This window comes from Barbus barbus (genome assembly GCF_936440315.1).
Source record: "Barbus barbus genome assembly, chromosome: 15".
In the NCBI taxonomy this organism is placed as follows: domain Eukaryota; kingdom Metazoa; phylum Chordata; class Actinopteri; order Cypriniformes; family Cyprinidae; genus Barbus; species Barbus barbus.
The window spans coordinates 6,146,217-6,166,520 of NC_136743.1; the positions used below are offsets into that span (position 1 = coordinate 6,146,217).

A 20,304-nucleotide genomic window follows, 5' to 3' on the forward strand; every position below is an offset into this window, starting at 1 on the left:
CCACGTTTATACTAATGTGAGTGATGCCTACAAAGTCACACCCCTCCCCCACCTGGGTCAGTCTGATCACCTCTCTTTGTTCCTGCTCCCCAAGTATACCCCGGTCATCAAACGTGTGAAACCTACAACAAGGACTGTTAAAATCTGGCTGGAAGGTGCTGACTCCACTCTTCAACATCAATTCCAGCTCACAGAATGGAGTGAGTTTGCTGCCCAGGCCACCACAAACTCTCAGATTAACATTGACACTTACACCAACTCTGTCATGGAGCACATCAACAGCTGTGTGAGCAGAGTGACTACACACAAAAAAATAAAAATCTTCCCCAATCAGAAGCCCTGGATGAACAGAGAGGTTCGCCTCCTGCTCAAAGCAAGAGATGCAGCCTTCAGGTCTGGAGACCAGGAGGCTTACAGCTCAGCCAGAGCCAACCTGAGGAAGGGTATCTGCCAGGCCAAACTCACACACAAACAGAAGATTGAAGAACACTTCAATTCTTCAGACCCCCGGCGTATGTGGCAAGGCATACAATCTATCACGGATTACAAACCACCTAACTCTGTGCCCCCCTCCAGCTCTGCCTCCCTCCCAAACGAGCTCAACCACTTTTATGCTCGTTTTGATCAAAATAATAAGGAGATCTCACTCAAAGCTGAGCATCAACCCAGTGAACTGCCTCTCACTCTCTCCACATCAGACGTTTACTCCACTTTGCGTAAGGTGAATGCACGGAAGGCAGCTGGCCCTGACGGAATACCTGGTCGTGTGCTTAAAGCCTGTGCGGAGCAGCTAGCTGAGGTCTTCACGGACATTTTCAATCTGTCCCTGGCCCAAACAACTGTCCCCACTATCTTCAAAACCTCCACCATCGTACCAGTACCGAAACATTCCACTGCCTCGGTCCCTAACGACTTCCGTCCTGTTGCACTCACCCCCATCATTGCCAAGTGTTTTGAGAAACTGGTTGCATCCCACCTAAAATCCTGTCTCCCTGCTACACTGGACCCATTCCAATTTGCCTATCGCCACAATAGGTCAACAGAGGACGCCATCTCAACAGCGCTTCACTCTGCCCTCACCCACCTGGACAGTCAAAACACACATGTGAGAATGCTGTTCATGGACTTCAGTTCTGCATTTAATACAGTAATCCCCTCCAAGCTGATCTCCAAACTCAGCCAGCTTGGAATCAGCACACCCATCTGTAATTGGATTCTAGATTTTCTGACTAACAGACCTCAGTCCGTCAAGTTAGATAACCTCTCCTCCTCCATCATCACCCTGAACACCGGCGTGCCACAGGGCTGCGTACTGAGCCCTCTCCTGTACTCCCTCTTCACCCATGACTGTGTTCCTGTTTATGGCTCCAACACCATAATCAAATTTGCAGATGACACCACGGTGGTAGGTCTGATCAAGGATGACGATGAATCAGCCTACAGGGATGAGGTGCAGCACCTGGCTGTGTGGTGTGCCACCAACAATCTACAGCTAAACACCCAGAAGACAAAGGAGATCATTGTGGACTTCAGGCGGACTAGGAGTCATGCACACACACCCATCTACATCAACGGAGCTGAAGTGGAGCGTGTGTCGAGTTTCAAGTTCCTTGGCATCCACATCTCTGATGACCTTACCTGGTCCCATAACACCTCTACTCTGGTCAAAAAGGCACAGCAGCGCCTTTACTTCTTAAGGAGCCTTAAGAAAGTTCACCTGAATCCCAGGATCCTTGTGGAATTCTACCGCTGTACCATTGAGAGCATACTCACGAACTGCATCTCAGTATGGTACAGCAATTGCTCCGCATCTGACCGCAAAGCACTCCAGCGGGTGGTGAAAACTGCTCAACGGATCACCGGCACCCAGTTAACTTCCATTGAGAACATTTATCATAAGCGCTGTCTGGGCAGGGCAAGAAACATCATCAAGGATGCCTCTCACCCTAACCATGGACTTTTCACCCTCCTTCCATCCGGCAGGCGTTACAGGTGCCTACGCTCTCGCACCAGTAGGCTCAGGAAGAGCTTCTTCCCCGAAGCTGTGACACTTCTGAACGCCACACCACCAATCTAACCTGCACCTGCTTATTAATGCACTGGTCACAGTACTTTAAACACATGCATTTGCACTACTCATATTTTGCACAGACTGCACATCGTTCAAGTCATTACACTATAAACTGTTTAAAGTTGTTACTGTACAAGCACAGTAAACTATTTCTATAAAATATTGCACTACTGCTATTTTGCATAGAATACATTGTTCTATCAATACTTTGCACACTCATCCAGCTGTATTTATTTATTACCACTGTTCTCACGTTTCTGCTGTTCATAATGTGTATATATAATCTGTAATCTATATAATCTACATTGCTCTGTTCATAATGTACATACAATCCCTACATTGCATTCCTATTTTATATTCTGTATATACTCTGCTCAATACTGTATATAGCAATTCCACTGTATATTCTGTAAATCATATCTTCACTTACTCTGCACTTATATGTATATAAAACACTATATTCTTGCACTTCTGGTTAGATGCTAACTGCATTTCATTAGCTCTGTACTTGTACTCTGCATAAATGACAATAAAGTTGAATCTAATCTAATCTAATCTAAAAATACATACATACGTAAGGAGTACCAGCTTATCTCATTTTTTCTATACAATTATCCATCCATCCGTCCATCCCGGATTTCTACTACATCCCATTAGTGGGTAATCAAAAAAGCTCACGCAGGCAATAGAATCAAGGTGTTGGATGACCACATGGGCAAAAGTGGCTAATTAATCTGCTATAATGATTAGGCAGCAGCCGCTCTGGCTGGGAGCCAAGCTCAGCCCTATAGCACACCACTGCAGTCCAGACACCCCAAATCTGGCAACCTGCTGTAATTAGGGCCAAGTCGCCTATTTCCCATCACCCTGCATGCTTAGAAATCAATACTTAATTACCTCCAAGCCCTCCCTTTACAGAAACACACACACATACACCACTGGCCTGAATAGAAAACTCAACATATAGAGGAAGCTCCTCACACAAAAACACATAGAAAAATAAAGCAGCCCCTCATCTATCTAAAATCTATTGGAACATTCAGGATCTTTTCACCACATTTTCCTTTTCTTCCACCTTTCATCCTTTCCTGTGCACCCGTTTTTTTCTGCCTAAGCTGGAGATTACATTTATAGCAACAGCACGGGGAAATATGGGTTTGTGATGATTCTGCATAGGCAAAGAGGTCATAACTCAGTCTTAATGAGAGAGAGAGAGAGACCATGAGAGAGAGAAGGAGAGAGCAAGAGGAGGCCCAATCAACTGCACTGCACTGCCTTTTCACACATCAGAGATATTACCCTGCCTGCCACGGTAAAAATAACACCTGACAAACTGCTTTTTGATGAAATATTAATGATCTAATAACATTAGTCAGCCCTCCTGCTGACCCAAACCTTGATTTTCTGAGGTGAGCTGATTGCGTGCGGCGAGCAGTTTAAAATCAGTGAAGTCGAGGAGGAAACGTCACGATCAGTCACTGGTGCTGGTGATACACGACACAGCTGAGAGGATGGAAGATCTGAGTGGAAACAACTGCGTCAGGTACAGGATGTTGAAATCCTCACGCTAATAATGTGAGCGTAAAGTAGGCCATGTTCAGCTGTGATTGGAAACTTTTTTTTTTACTATTCTCTGTCTGTAAAGTGGTCAAACTTGTCCTCACACTTAGGGTCAGAGTTAGAGTTATACTTTATGAATGAATTTTCATAAAAGGTTTTTGAATGAATCCTATGCTAATAAACAATGGGGTGCAATGAGATCTCAAATTATGTAGCTTTTTGAGGAAAATTGTATTCTTACTTTTTAAAGCATTTTAGACTTTCACACAACAAAATGGAGCAAAAAAATCATATAGACTTAAATTTAAGGAGGGAATCAAGCTATTGTGCATCTAGAAATCAGATTAACAACCTTAGCAATTAATTATGTTTTGGCATCCCTATTGGCAACGACATACCAAAGCCCTGTCAACAAACCACAACACCCTAGCAGCATGTCAGAACGTAAACACCAATTACTTTTCTCAAAAAAAAAAAAAAAAAAAAAAATATATATATATATATATATATATATATATATATATATATATATATATATATATATATATATATATATATATATATATATATATATATATATATATATATATATATATATATATATATTCACAGAATAATATTAAAAAGGTCAGAAATTGATGTTGCACGCTTCATTTAAATTTGCACTCTCTGCATGAGCGCTATAACTAAATATGTGTTTAGAAAAATTAACTGTCCTGAGACCTTGGAAGACTGTCAACAACTCTGCTACAAATTACTGGTAATATTCTAGTCCAAAATGTTGTTTTTGCTTCAATCCAAAAACAACCTTAACAAGACTATATTAACAGCTGAATGGCTGAAAAAGTTTCTGAGAGAGCGACTACGTGAGAACTCCAAAATCAACCCAGAAGCCCCTTCATCTCCCTCCACCCCAGTGTTCCTGTGCCTCCCGGACTAATCCAGGGGCTCGAGAGGTGAAATTAAACCATTATGGCAGAGCACTGGCAGCAGCTTTCATTAAGAGAGTAATAAATGAGCTGCTTTGTTTCTCAGGCTCCTAAAACTCAAACCTGTCTTTCATACATCCAGATCTTTACAGCCCCTCCGTCTGCAACCCAAACACAGACGTGGACTCGGGTTTCACCTCTGTTTGGAGAGGCGGAAAAAGAGTGGGGGTTGGAGAAGCAAATGAAAAGATGACGTAAAAAAGACCAACAAACTGAACAACTGCATCTATTTAACCGCGTATACAGCGAGAGAGCGAGAGGGAACAGAACCAATTATTGCCTGCGCTCTCGGCAGGAAGCAGAACTCTCTGTTGTTGCCTGTGCCGCCTCAAGTTTTAATTAGAATCCCTCTTTCCTTTCAAAAAATGACAGTGCAGGGAAAGAAAGAAGACAATGAGAAAAAACAGTCCCAGTCAAAACAGACCCCACGACGACAACAGGCTTTTGTGAGCTGCTGCGGGAAGTTTTGGGAGTTTAAAGTAATAGTTTACTTGAAAATTGAAATTCTGTCATTATTTACACACCCTCATGTTGTCCCAAGCCTGCATGCAGGGCTCTATTAGGACATCTGAATGGGCGTATTGGGCAAATGCTTTCCTTCCCACATTCCGCAACCATTCTTTTTAATGCTGGTGTAAATGTGCCACCAAGCTCTCTACAGCATTTATTCATTTTGTAGATGCTTCCATTTAAAGCAACTTACGAATGCAACAAAGATTTATATGAAGGAGGCAGTGACATCCAAAGCAAACACCATCCAGCTGACTTGTGATAGTCGTGAAGCATCAGTTAGAATGGGGTGAAAAATCATAAACAAATCAGTAACGTTTTGCACCATATGGCATCATCTCCCAGAAAGTGTTTATGAGGTTTAGAGCCGCCACTGTGAAATTTCCAGCTAGTTTATATACACTACACCACAACTGTTTTCAACATCGATAATATGAAGAAATGTTTCTTGAGCAGCAAATCAGCATATTAGAATGATGATGGATCATGTGACACTGAAGACTGGAGCAAATTCAGCTTTGCATCACAGGAATAAATTATATTTTAAAATATATTCGAAAGAAACAATCTATTTTAAATTGGAATAACAATATTAAAAATATTACCATTTTTACTGTATTTTTTCCCATATAAACAGCCTCGCTGACCTCAAATTTTGAACAGAGGTAACTGAAAATGTTACATAAAATCCATAAAAAAGTGTAAATCCTGTAAATGCATAAATAAATAAATAAATATATATTTTTATATATATTAATATCCACGCAATCACGGTATACATTTGAAGTTTGAACAGGCTTAAATCAGTAAAATTTTAACTGAATAATCAGTATTCAAAGCGATCATATGACTTCAAAAGACTTAAATGGCAGTAAAGAATGATTTGTATGGACAACTTTGACAATACCTTTGTGATTTTTTATTTATTTATTTTGCATATTTGAAACATGACAGTCTCCACGGCACGCCCATTCGGTTTCATTGTACGGAAAAGAGCTGAGCATTCCTCAAAAATGCGTCCTTTGTTTTCCACAGACAAAAGTTTGGCACAAAATGAGGGGGAGGGATTTTCATTTTCAGGGTGAATTCTTCCTTTAATTAGGCCTGAAGCTTGGCCTTAACAACCTTTGGAAACATACCACAATAATCAATTCACCCTGCCACAAACTCTCCTCCGGACACACTGGGGAGGATCCCATATCTGCTGACGGGGCCACTTACCCAATGCGCCATTTGACCAGTCTAACATAGAGAAAAAGAGAAAAGAAAACAAAATGGTGTTCTAGCTTTTTCTGCTGATTGCACTTACATATATTCAGTTTGTCCCCAACCAGGTGACTTTTAAATCATCTGATAAAATGGTTTCTGGAGGGTGGGGGTGGTATTGTGTGACGCATGGCCATAAATTCAAACAGACAGCGCAGCATTTTCAGAGGAGACTGATTTTAGATTTGGGCTCTAAACTTGTGGGTCAGTGCGACAAAGAATTGCACAGCTTTCCCAGCTGTTTATTATAGATATTTAACCCAACTTCCTTATGGTTAACCTGACACAAGTCATCTCCCAAGAACACAAACAAATCAATTATTGCATTAGATCAAACAATTTTTCTTAGACATTTTTTCTGTTACCTTTAATTAGCTGGTTCGAATGTGATTTCTGGGGACGTTCGCCATTCATCTCTGCTCTAAATTCATATGAACACATACCTGTTTGGTTGAACGAGGCCATTTCAGACCTCGTTTGCCAATCTAGTGATGCTGAAAAAGCCACAGAGCGTGAAGTGAGACCGATGGCGGTCTCAGACAGGAAAAGCAGAACCCATAAAAGACAAGAAACCAACAGGGCTTTGAGGTCTGCCGGTCCCACCGTGATGCCACACACAAACACACACCCCATCGACCATCTGGCTGCCGTGTCTGGAGAGGACCAGAGATGGTCTCGCTGAGCTGCGTCACCCAGATGCCCCGAAATAATTTATCAGGGTCCAAAACTGCAGCAGGGAGAGTGTGTGAGCGCAGATACACAGATTGAAACACCTGGATACTTCAATCTGATTTATGACAACCCACACTATCCTGTTAGCTGGTCACCAGAATGTGCTGTGATTTGGATGCTGATGTCACCAGCAGACTTCCTAACCCCAACATACCAGTAACAAACCAGCACTAACTTGCAAAAACCAACCTTGAACAACATTAATTGTCAGCTAAACCAGCATCAAGTCAACATCTATCAGCCTGGACCAGCATTAACCAATGTAATCCAACCTGGACCAACATGAATTCCTAGCTATACTAGCAATAAACGGCATAAACCAGCCAGAAACTATATGAATTATCTGCTACAAACTAGCACAAAATTAACTAGCACAGAAACATATCCAGCATGTAGGCTAACTACCCAAATCAACACCAAACCAGCCCTAATCCAACCAGCATAATCCAACCTGAACCTACATGCATTCTCTGGTAAACCAGTAGTAAACAGCATAAACCAGCCTGAACTTCCACATGACAAATATAGACTTTATTAACCAGCACAGTGTCACGAGTCCGGGCTCGGCAGTTCTTCCCTGTCGCCACCAGAGGTCACCATCTCCCTTCCTCCCGGACTCATCTACGTAATCACATACACCTGCCACATCACATACACCTGCTTAACCACACACACCTGTACACTTAACACTCCCAGCAAAAAAAAAAAAACAGAAAAGATCTGGGATACCAGACGGCAATACAGTGCATGTATCCCAGACCAGAGCCAAACACAAGAAATGTACTCACTGCAACACATTTGTGAATTACAATTAACGAACCAGGCAGAGTGGTGGGAAAGGGGAGACTATATAGTCTGTGGCAAACGGAGAACAGCTGGGAGTGTTAAGTGTACAGGTGTGTGTGGTTAAGCAGGTGTATGTGATGTGGCAGGTGTATGTGATTACGTAGATGAGTCCGGGAGGAAGGGAGATGGTGACTTCTGGTGGCGACAGGGAAGAACTGCCGAGCCCGGACTCGTGACACACAGAACCATCATTGTCCAATGTGTAACTACCTAGATTGACATCATCAGACCAGCACTAACAAGTGTGATCCAACCTGGACCAACATGAATTCTCAGCTAAACTAGCAATAAATGGCATAAACCAGCCTGAATCTATACATGAATTCTCAGCTAAAAACTTTTAGCACAAACTTAGACTTAATTAACCAGCACAGAACGATCACTATCCGACATGTAACTACCTAGATCAACACCAAACCAGCACTAACCAGAGTAATCCAACGTGAATTGTCAGTGTCGATTGCTGATAACCAGCACAGAACGATCACTATCCGACATGTAACTACCTAGATCAACACCAAACCAGCACTAACCAGAGTAATCCAACGTGAATTGTCAGTGTCGATTGCTGATCGATTGCTTCTGTCTGTCCCTGTCTGTCGTGCTGCTGAGAGGTTTGCGATTGTAGCTCCGTGTAGCTTCGCTTTTCTGTTGAATCTCTATCTTACTTCCACTCTCTGTTGTTTAAAGTGATAATAAATAACTTAATTCTCACCATATTTCTGGTATTATTTATCAAACTAATTTGATCGTTCACTTTTTAAAACCCGCGAGTGCAGAGCGAGTGCAGCATTCGTTAGCCGGTTAGCTTGTCACTCGCGGTTCCATTCGTGTTTCTATTCGCGCCTATTATTGTTTTCTTTTTTCTCGCTCCGTTTTTCACGAGTTCATCAAACAACAGTGAATCATTCTTCAATCACGGTGAGTAATGGCTTCTTCTCCTGCTATTGTTGTTTGCACTGTTTGCCACATGTACAGTTTCTCTCTCTCTGTCAGCGACGAGGAATTCACATGTGATAAATGCAGGGAAATGGTTAGGCTGACAGAGAAGATTTCAGAATTAGAGACACAAATCCAAACTTTAGTTGAGGACAGTAAGAATGTGAGGGCTGTAGATACTGCTTTGGATGCGACTAGCTCAGGGAGTCCCGTACATTGTTCGGTTCCGGTAGAGCCCGTGCAGCAGGGGAACTGGGTGACTGTGAGGCGGCCTAGTCACGGGTCAAAACACAATTCTTCCGTTCCTATCAAAACATCAAACAGGTTCTCCCCACTCAGTGACACACCCACTGAGAAACCTGATGAAAGTACTCTAGTTAATGGCGATTCTATTGTACAGAAGTGCCTGAACCAGAGTGCCTGACATCTTGGCAAATTTAAAAGTGCTGGCTAATGCAAAATGTAAATTCAGTAAAGATTGTTATTCACGTCAGCACTAATGATGTTCAACTTCGCCAGTTGGAGATCACTAAATATAATGTTAAAGAGGTGGGTGAACTTGCAAGTACGATGTCAGACACTGAAATATGCTCTGGTCCGCTCCCTGCCTACCGGGGTGATGAGATACATAGCAGACTGTCATCACTCAATGGCTGTATGTCTAAGTGGTGCCCACAGAATAACATACTGTAGGTTTCATAGACAATTGGAAGAATTTTTGGGGCAGACCTGACCTGTTGAAAAGAGATGGTCTTCATCCCTCTTGGGGTGGTGCCGCTCTTCTCTCTAGAAATATGGCACATAGTCTTAGAGTTCGTACTTGACTAACTGGGGCCCAGGTTAGGAAGCAGACAGACTGGTTAACCGACCGTCTGCTAGCTGCCTCACGTCACAGAAGTCAGTTAATTCTCAGCGCATAAAGACTCTTTCACCTAGATATCACACTATAGAGACTGTGTCTGTTCGCCGAACTAGAAAATACAGAAAACATCCAAACCAAAGTAAGAGTAACAATTTAATTGATGTTCAACAAATAAAAAACAGATATGATACAGATAAACAAATGATAAAGCTTGGCTTATTGAATATTAGATCCCTTTCTACAAAAGCACTTTTTGTAAATGATATGATCACTGACCATAAACTAGATGTGCTTTGTTTGACAGAAACCTGGCTAAAACCAGATGATTATATTATCTTAAACAAGTCTACCCCCCAAGATTACAGTTACAAGCATGAACCGCACCCAAAAGGTAAAGGAGGAGGTGTTGCCACAATTTATAGCAATATTCTCAGTATTTCTCAGAGGTCGGGTTTCAAGTATAATTCGTTTGAAGTAATGGTGCTTCATATAACGTTACCCAAAGAAACAAGTGTTAATGATAAATCCCCTGCGATGTTTGTGCTGGCTACTGTATAAAGGCCACCAGGGCACCATACAGACTTTATTAAAGAATTAGCTGATTTTCAATCTGAGGTAGTGCTGGCTGCAGACAAAGTCCTAATTGCTGGTGATTTTAATATCCATGTTGATAATGAAAGAGATTCGTTGGGATCAGCATTTATAGACATTCTAAACTCCATTGGTGTTAAACAACACGTTTCAGGACCTACTCATTGTCGAAATCATACTCTAGATTTAATATTGTCATATGGAATTGATGTCAGTGGCGTTGAAATATTGCAGCAGAGCGATGATATCTCAGATCGTTATCTAGTTTCATGTATATTCCATATAGCTAAAGCTGTAAAGCCAACTCCTTGTTACAAATATGGTGGAACCATCACTTCTACCACAAAAGACTACTTTATAAATAATCTTCCTGATTTATCTCAATTCCTCAGTATATCCAATAGCTCAGAACAATTTGATGATGTAACAGAAACTATTGATTCTCACTTTTCTGGCACTGTAGATACGGTTGCTCCTTTACGCTTAAGAAAGATTAAGGAAAAGAGTCCAACACCGTGGTATAATGAGCACACTCGGGCCCTAAAGAGTGCAGCCCGGAAAATGGCGTGCAGCTGGAGAAAAACAAAATTAGAGGTATTTCGTATTGCTTAGCGGGAAAGTACCCTATCCTACAGAAAAGCATTAAAAACTGATAGATCTGCTTACTTTACGTCTCTTTTAGAAGAAAACAAACACAACCCCAAGTATTTATTTAATACAATGGCTAAATTAACAAAAAATGTGACATCATCAGGTGCAGACATCACACAGCAGCACAGTAGTAATGACTTTATGAACTACTTTACTTCCAAGATCGAAACTATTACAGATAAAATTGTAACCATGCAGCTTTCAGCCACAGTGTCGCATCAGATAGTGCACTATAGATCCCCTGAGGAATAATTCCAATCATTCTCTTCTATTGGAAATTAAGAATTGTATAAACTTGTTAAATCATCTAAACCAACAACCTGTATTTTAGACCCTGTTCCATCTAAGCTCCTAAAAGAGGTGCTTCCAGAAGTAATACAATATTATAAACTCATCATTGTCATTAGGATATGTCCCAAAAACCTTCAAACTGGCTGTTATTAAGCCTCTCATTAAAAAAACACAAAGAATTAGTTACAGACCAATCTCCCTTTTCTGTTAAAGATATTAGAAAAGGTAGTATCATCACAACTATGTTCCTTCTTAGGAATTCCTTCTAACTGGAACTAAATTCTAAATTAGAATCCTTCTAACTAAATTCCTTCTAACTGGAATTTCCAGTTTGGTTTTAGACCATATCATAGTACTGAGAATGCCCTCATTAGAGTTACAAACGACCTGCTTTTATCATCTGATCGTGGTTGTATGTCTCTATTAGTGCTACTGGATCTTAGCACCGCATTTGACACTATCGACCACAACATTCTTTTAAATAGACTAGAAAATTATGTTTGCATTAGAAGAAGTGCACTGGCATGGTTCAAATCGTACTTATCTGACCGCCATCAATTTGTGGCAGTAAATGAAGAGGTATCATACCACATCTTACTTGGCCCCTTACTTTTCACGCTTTACATGTTACCCTTGGGAGATATCATTAGGAAACATGGTGTTAGCTTTCACTGTTATGCTGATGATACCCAGCTATATATTTCTTCGTGACCTGATGAAACTTGCAAAACTAACGGAATGTATAGTTGATATCAAAAACTGGATGACTAGCAATTTCTTACTGCTAAATTCTGAAAAAACAGAGGTGTTAATTATTGGACCAAAAACTTTTGCATGTAATAACCTAGATCACGGTCTAATACTTGATGGCTGCTCTGTAAAATCTTTGTCATCAGTTAGGAATCTAGGCGTACTTTTTGATAGCAATCTTTCCTTCGAAAAACATGTTTCTAGCATTTGTAAACTGCATTTTCCCATCTTAAAAATATATCTAAATTATGACCTATGCTCTCAATGTCAAATGCAGAAACATTAGTTCATGCATTCATGACCTTGAGGCTAGATTATTGTAATGCTTTATTGGGTGGTTGCTCTGCACGTTTAATAAACAAACTCCAGCTGGTTCAAAATGCATCAGTTAGAGTTCTTACTAGAACCAGGAAGTAAGACCACATTAGCCCAGTTCTGTCAACACTGTTCTAGCTCCCTATTAAACATTCTATACATTTTAAGATCTTGCCAATTACCTATAAAGCCCTGAATGGTTTGGCACCTCAGTATTTGAGTGAGCTCTTATCGCATTATAGTCCTTCATGTCCGCTGCGATCTCAAAACTCTGGCCATTTGATAATACCTAGAATATCAAAATCAAGTGCAGGCGAGAGATCGTTTTCCTATTTAGTGCCCAAACTCTGGGACAATCTACCTAACACTGTTCGGGAAGCAGACACACTCTGTCAGTTTAAATCTAGATTAAAGACCCATCTCTTTAACCTGGCCTACACATAATACACTATCGCATTTCTATAATTCAAATCCGTTAAAGGATTGTTAGGCTGCATTAATTAGGTCAACCGGGAACACTTCCCAAAACACCTGATGCACTTGTTACATTGTTAGAAGAATGGCATCTATGCTAATATTAGTCTGTTTCTTTCTTATTCCGAGGTCACCGTAGCCACCCAGATCCAGACTGTATCCAGATCAGATGCACCTAGAGATGACCTCTACAGCCAGGACACCTAGATGAGCCCCAGAGACTGATCCCCAGTGAAGACCCTGTCACCAAGAAGGCCATCGGGACAAGACCACAGGAACCAGATGAGTTCTTTGCACAATCTGATTCTGCTTTAGCCTAGATTTAAGCTGCTGATTTTGTCTGGAAAGAGGAGAATGACACTATTTCGACAAACTATTTCCCCATCTAAATACTGTAAAACTGATATAAAGCCACCCAGGTTTATATCAAGCCGATGTAAAGCTGCTTTGACACAATTTGCATTGTTAAAAGCGCTATACAAATAATATTGACTTGACTTGGGTTAAAACCGCCTAGCGGTGACCAGCATAATACAACCTACAACAAAATGATTTCATAAGTTTAACCTGCATAAATAAGTCTAGATCAGCACTAACAAGTATAATCAAATCTGGACCAGCATACATTCTCAGATAAACTGGTAACAAATCAGCACTGAACCAAATTAGAACAACATTCAGCAGGATATGCAAACTAAACAGTATGCACTCAAATCCAGCCAACTGCCAAATCCATATTTCTTGGACATTCACCTAGAGCAGGGGTAGGCAACGTCGGTCCTGGAGTGCCGATGTCCTGCAGCGTTTAGCTCCAACCCTGAAAAAAAAACTCACCTGCCTGTAGCCCTAGTTATTCTGAAGACCTTGATTAGCTTGTTCAGGTGTGTTTGATTAGGGTTGGAGCTAATCTCAACAGGACCGACGTTGCCAACCCCTGACCTAGAGTGAACTCAACCATTGGAGCTATCAGCATTAGAAGAGCTGCTCAATTTGAAAGTCAAATGACAGTCAACACACATGTAATAAAAAGCAAACAGCTGTACTTCATTTAAAAATCATCAGGTCAGCACATCCATAAAGCCATGACAGTCCATTGACCCTCACATTAATATTTAATAGAGATCTAAGTCTGTGTCTTCTGCCTTTACGAGAAGATCTAAGACAAGAGGAAGTCTTTTTATTATAAAAAAATCCGCCTTATCGGTTTCCATCACCTTTCTGAGGAAGCGTTCGTTTAGAGAGAGATGAGAGATCTCATTTGCAGGTGCATTAGTGCTTTTCGCTCATTGCTCTTTGAGCCTCAGATGCCGCTGACAGTGATATGGAAGATAGAGCAAACAAAGTCATTTAACCCCTCATGAGCAAAGATGACTCAGTCTGTTAATGATGAACAGGTTTATAATCAACCTTACAAGAACAACAACTCCGAGTGTCTGTGGGTGTATGTGTGCAGTGACACACAGATATCTGAAATACTTGATTCTGATTAGACAGTGGCAACAATCTGAGGTCAAATGTATTCACATACTAAATTAAAATGTCTGGAATTGTGAATCAAATCAATGTGGATCAATATTTCACACAAATTAATGTGTTACTAAAAGTAGCAGAGTAATAAGTGGGATATTATTACAATCATCTGGTCATCATTGTAAAATAAGAGATATATAAATAGAGAAAAAAACATGATCATCCTAAATCTCCGCCAACATGGCACAGCAAGAGAGAGATAAGATGAATTTGCATGCCATGGACAAGTAGGAAAAAAAGAGAAAGGGAAATAGGAAAAGTGTGGTCAGCATCTGTAGCTCATTATTCACATCAGCTGCAGTAATTTCCAACACACAGTCCTGTCCACCCTTAAATAAATTATGGGCACATTGTGGGCATTTAGTCGACTGCGTGATAGAGATTGATTGGAGAGAAAGCATGAATAAATCTTCACACAGACAAAGAAACACAGATGGATGTCTGCATGTGTTATAAATAAGGATGTCAATAGATTTAAATAATTAATTGCATCAAGCAACTTATTTGTGATTATTATAGTAGTAATTACGAATAATAATTGCAATAATAATAATTGCAAAATAAATATTTTAATATTTAGTAATATTACAAATATAAATATATTTAATAAAATAATACAAACTAGTAATAATAATAATAGTTTAATATACTATATTTTCAATACTGTATATCTGTGTATTTATATATGCATAATAAAAATACACGAAACACACATTATGCAAACAAAAACTTTTATTTTGTATGCGATTAATCATTTGACAGCACTAATATGTGTGTGTATGTATATACATATTTATATACACACACACACACATACATACATATATATATATATATATATATATATATATATATATATATATATATAGTGGTGTGAAAAAGTGTTGGCCCCCTTCCTGATTTTTTTTTTTACATGTTTGTCACACTTTAATGATTCAGATCATCAAACAAATTTAAATATTAATCAAAGATAACACAAGTAAACACAACATGCAGTTTTTGAATGAAGTTTTTTATTATGAAGGGAAAACTAAATCCAAACCCACATGGCCCTGTGTGAAAAAGTGCTTGCCCCCTAAACCTAATAACTGGTTGAGCCACCCTTAGCAGCACCCAGCCACCGTTAACTTGCAATGAGTCTGTTACAGTGCTGTGGAGGAATTTTGGCCCACTCATCTTGGCAGAATTGTTGTAATTCAGCCACATTGGAGGGTTTTCGAGTATGAACCGCCTTTTTAAGGTCATGCCACAGCATCTCAATAGGATTCAGGTCAGGACTTTGACTAGGCCACTCCAAAGTCTTCATTTTGTTTTTCTTCAGCCATTCAGAGGTGGATTTGCTGGTGTGTTTTGGATCATTGTCCTGCTGCAGAACCCAAGCTCACTTCAGCTTGAGGTCACGAACAGATGGCCGGACATTGTCCTTCAGGATTTTTTGGTAGACAGCTGAATTCATAGTTCCATTCATCACAGCAAGTTTTCCAGGTCCTGAAGCAGCAAAACAGCCCCAGACCATCACACTACCACCAACATATTTTACTGTTGGTATGATGTTCTTTTTCTGAAATGCTGTGTTACTTTTACGCCAGATGTAATGGGACACACACCTTCCAAAAAGTTCAACTTTTGTCTCGTCAGTCCACAGAGTATTTTCCCAAAAGTCTTGGAGATCATCAAGATGTTTTCTGGCAAAACTGAGACGAGCCTTTATGTTCTTTTTGCTCAGCAGCGGTTTTCGTCTTGGAACTCTGCTATGCAGGCCATTTTTGCCCAGTCTCTTTCTTATGGTGGAGTCATGAACACTGACCTTAACTGAGGCACGTGAGGCCTGTGGGGTCTTTTGTGACCTCTTGGATGAGTCGTCGCTGCGCTCTTGGGGTAATTTTGGTCTGCCGGCCACTCCTGGGAAGGTTCAACACTGTTCCATGTTTTCTCCATTTGTGGATAATGGCTCTCACTGTGGTTCGCTGGAGTCCCAAAGCTATAGAAACGGCTTTATAACCTTTTCCAGACTGATAGATCTCAATTGCTTTCTTTCTCATTTGTTCCTGAATTTCTCAACATGATGTGTAGCTTTTGAGGATCTTTTGGTGTACTTTACTTTGTCGGGCAGGTCCTATTTAAGTGATTTATTGATTGCGAACAGGTGTGGCAGTAATCAGGCCTGGGTGTGGCTAGAGAAACTGAACTCAGGTGTGATAAACCACAGTTATGTTTTAACGGGGGGCAAACACTTTTTCACACAGGGCCATGTGGGTTTGGATTTTTTTTCCCTTCATAAAAAAAAAACCTTCATTTAAAAACTGCATGTTGTGTTTACTTGTGTTATCTTTGATTAATATTTAAATTTGTTTGATGATCTGAAACAAAGTGTGGCAAACATGCAAAAAAATTAGGTAGGGGGCCAACACTTTTTCACACCACTGTGTATGTGTATATATATATATATATATTGTGTTTAGTATGCTGTCCTGGGTTGACGGGTTCAACTGCATAACAATCATTTAGCATCTTGGATGAAGCAGGTGAGCTGGGGTAAACTCAGTACACCGATGGCAGTGCCATCTCCCTGCAGCGAGTGTGGATAAACTCCACTGGGTTCCTTTGTCTCTAACAGAATAACAGTGTCGGGCGGGACGTTGGCTCAGTCTGCGGTGAAGTCATTTGATAAAACAAACTGCGACCACGGCAGTAACAGAGGACAGAACGAGTGACTTCAGATAGGGCTTGTTTATTTGGGCCAGCGATGTGGGAACAAAGATGCACTTGCGAAGCACTTAGTGACATGACCACACTCTCAGACCTCTTTAAACGGCGAGGGCTTGACCGAGGGTTTGGATGTCCGAGTATGTGTGTGTTAGGAGTCTAGAGTGCTTTCTATAACCTATTTGATGTTTCCACTGATAGAAAAATGACAAAATGGCAGGCCAATCGAACCTGCACTTAAAATCCTGACTGAGCACTTAAATCCTCCCAGACACACACGACAAGCAAAACAGATCTAAAAAAGCTCACCTGAGTGAAGATTATCGAGACAGTCTTCATAATAAAGCTTATTTTATAACTAACATCAGTTTCTAGTCAACTCAACTGAATATTCAAACAAAGTTCATGATCCACACACCATTTTCTTTTAAGTCAAAATGAATCCAAATTTTTCTTCCTATCTAATTTTTCGTAGTGTGATGCTTTTCAGAGTAAAACATGACGTCAAACAATGTATGAAATGATTATGAACAATAAAACCTAAAACAAACAAAAAAATTAAGGAGGTCAAATTCAATGTCCTATTGAATTTAAACAAAGATGGATAAATTGCACAGGCTGTTTATGTACTTGGTTAACAGGATAATAATGATAACACAAACATAAATAAATACAAATATGTTCAAAAAATCTCAAATGAATTTCCAAAAATATATAATTATATATATAGTAATTTATTATATTAGAAATATTAAATAATAGTCTTGCTGTGCAAAAAAGTTAATAAAGATAAAAAAAAAAAACGTTTTTTAATAAAGGTCCGTTCCAAAAACCACATACTGACAATTGTATAACTATCTAACATCACCTCACCTTTACGCATTGGTAGTGTTTCACGAGTGCAACAGCATATGTGTGCATTCATAATTGATCAGAATTATGATTATTAGGCACGCCTGATGAACCGTGCTCACTGATGCATGGAAACGCATCAAAGTGGAGTCACTCCACTTTCCGCTATCCCAGATGGTCCCCCAGACCCTCATCTTCCTCACGCACGCACACACAGTTGTGCTTTTCGTCTCCCTCCCCCATCTCTTTCATCCACTCTCTCTTGTCTTCTCCCAGGCACACATGGCTTTGACACATTGTTTGTGGTCACCGGGCTCGTTTGGCAATTAGTAGCCATAATCTGATCTTGTTGATATAGGCTCAAGGAGAGGCTAATACACACAAATGTACCACAGCAAACACACTTTAAACCACAAAGGCCAATTGCCTTTCAATTAGCCACTAAAGAAGGGATCACTAACTCCGTTCCCTCCATCTGCTGCCTTCAGACACACTTCAACTTGAACATGGGGGGGGGGCTCTCCTAAATGAATGTCAACAACACTTTTGTCTGTTCTGTATGTCTGGAATCTAAATCAGACACATTACAGCTTGCGCAGACATAATTTAGTGCTGATTGTCTGAGGTAAATCATATAGAGTTTGGGTTTATCATGCAAAAAAAGCATGTGCGCTTAAGCAAAGTGAGTTAGCGAGCAGCTCAGGGTTGCAAATAAAACTGTGTGAGAACTACACACAGACTTACGCAATACCTGTATGAGTGTTTTCAGAGAGAAAGACAAGAAAACAGGTTGTGTGATGGATTGAATTGGACAGGCAGTGGAGATGGAAACAAATAGACAATCCCTTCATGTTGGCTGTGTGTTCGTTACTGATCTGGAGACCAATCTCTCCACACACACACACACACACACAGCATGCCGAACTGAACGTCTGATTTCTGGCGCGGCTGCAACAACCAGTCAACCACCATCTGTCAAATGCCAGACAAGGAGGGAGATTTTTTTTCCCTCTCTCATTCTCGCTGTTTCTGCTTGATTTTCTGGAATAAATCATGCACTGGCGTGACCTGAATACAACATGACACCGGTGGTCTTCATCAGTGGTTGTGTTCACACACAAAGATACAGGTATTACTAGTACAATATGGATTTGTCAATTGAAGATACAGTTCACCAAAAATGAAATTCTGTCATTATTTATTCACCCTTGTGTCATTCCAAACCTGTTTGACTTTCTTTCTTCAGTGGAAAACAAAAGGCTACGTTAGGCAGAATGACAGTCACCGTACACTTTTATTATATGGAAGACAGATGCAATGAAAGTGAATGGTGACTGAGGTTGTTAGTCTCTAACATTCTTCCTTTTGTGCAAGTCATACAGATTTTTGATAACACAAATAAAAATCCCATTTTGGTGTCAACCATCTGGAATATGGATAATATATACTTGTTTCTAGCTTTTCTAAAGTATCTAAGAGTAAACTGCATTATAAAAAGTCAGTGCATAGGTCATTTCCACTGCCCAAAATCACACTAAACCAGAAGATCCAACCAAAAAAAAAAAATCCCTTTCTCTAAGAAAACACTTAAACTGTCAATAAAAGCAGGACAATTTCATTTGTAAGCCTTTCAGATCATTCTGCATGGAACATATTCGTTTTAAGATTACCAAGTATCCTAATTGTTGTTACTATTAGGACCATTTTGAACCACTTAAGGTGGGAAAGCCGCTCTGGTCCTAACTGAAAATTAGACAGTCTAAGGTGATACCATCTTGGACCAGCAACATACCAGCTTAAACTGATAATGTTAATCATAAAATGACCGGCTCCTATGTTCTCAACCACAGTTACCATGTTAAAATCCAGCAGGGTTTTTAAGTAATCCACCCATTCATTCCCCAACCATCCCGCGTATGTCAAACCACCACAGAAACTCCTTCCCAACTCCGTTGGATGCCAAAGAGATCTCTTTCCATACTCAATTTAGCCCTCGCTAATAAATCCCATCGTTAATCTCCGCTACGAGACATTCACCTGTCAAACCTGAAGCGCGCCGCGCGTAATGCACTCCACGGAGCGCGTCAAAGAGAGACAAACATCCATATATTTACCTTCCATCGCGAAAACGGCCGTTACAGCACACAAAACAGTTATTAATCCCACAGTCATGGTAAAAGGCTTTGGCCGCTGCCGCGGTGTCCCCTTGAATTTGGAAAACCGGACGGCGTGGCGAGCGCGTAAAATCCGTCACTTGTCACGCAGGGTGATATTCCAGCGAGCGAGCAAGCAGCGTGGAGTTACATCGCAGACAGTTGTAAACCAGTGAGTGGATGCTTGCCACGGACGCGGAGCGCAGAGATGGCTTG

At 40.4% G+C, this 20,304-nt stretch overlaps 1 protein-coding gene across 1 annotated transcript in view; it reads right to left on the minus strand.

Moving 5' to 3' along the window:
* ephb1 (EPH receptor B1) overlaps positions 1–20,087 on the minus strand; it is a gene marked incomplete at its 3' end in the record, with an annotated part of 243,532 nt that extends 223,445 nt beyond the window's left edge. The window contains exon 1 of the mRNA XM_079434618.1: positions 20,050–20,087. Coding sequence (XP_079290744.1) covers positions 20,050–20,056 — 7 coding nt within the window. The 5' untranslated portion in view covers positions 20,057–20,087. The remainder of the gene's footprint in view (positions 1–20,049) is intronic.
* Positions 20,088–20,304: the final 217 nt, after the last annotated feature.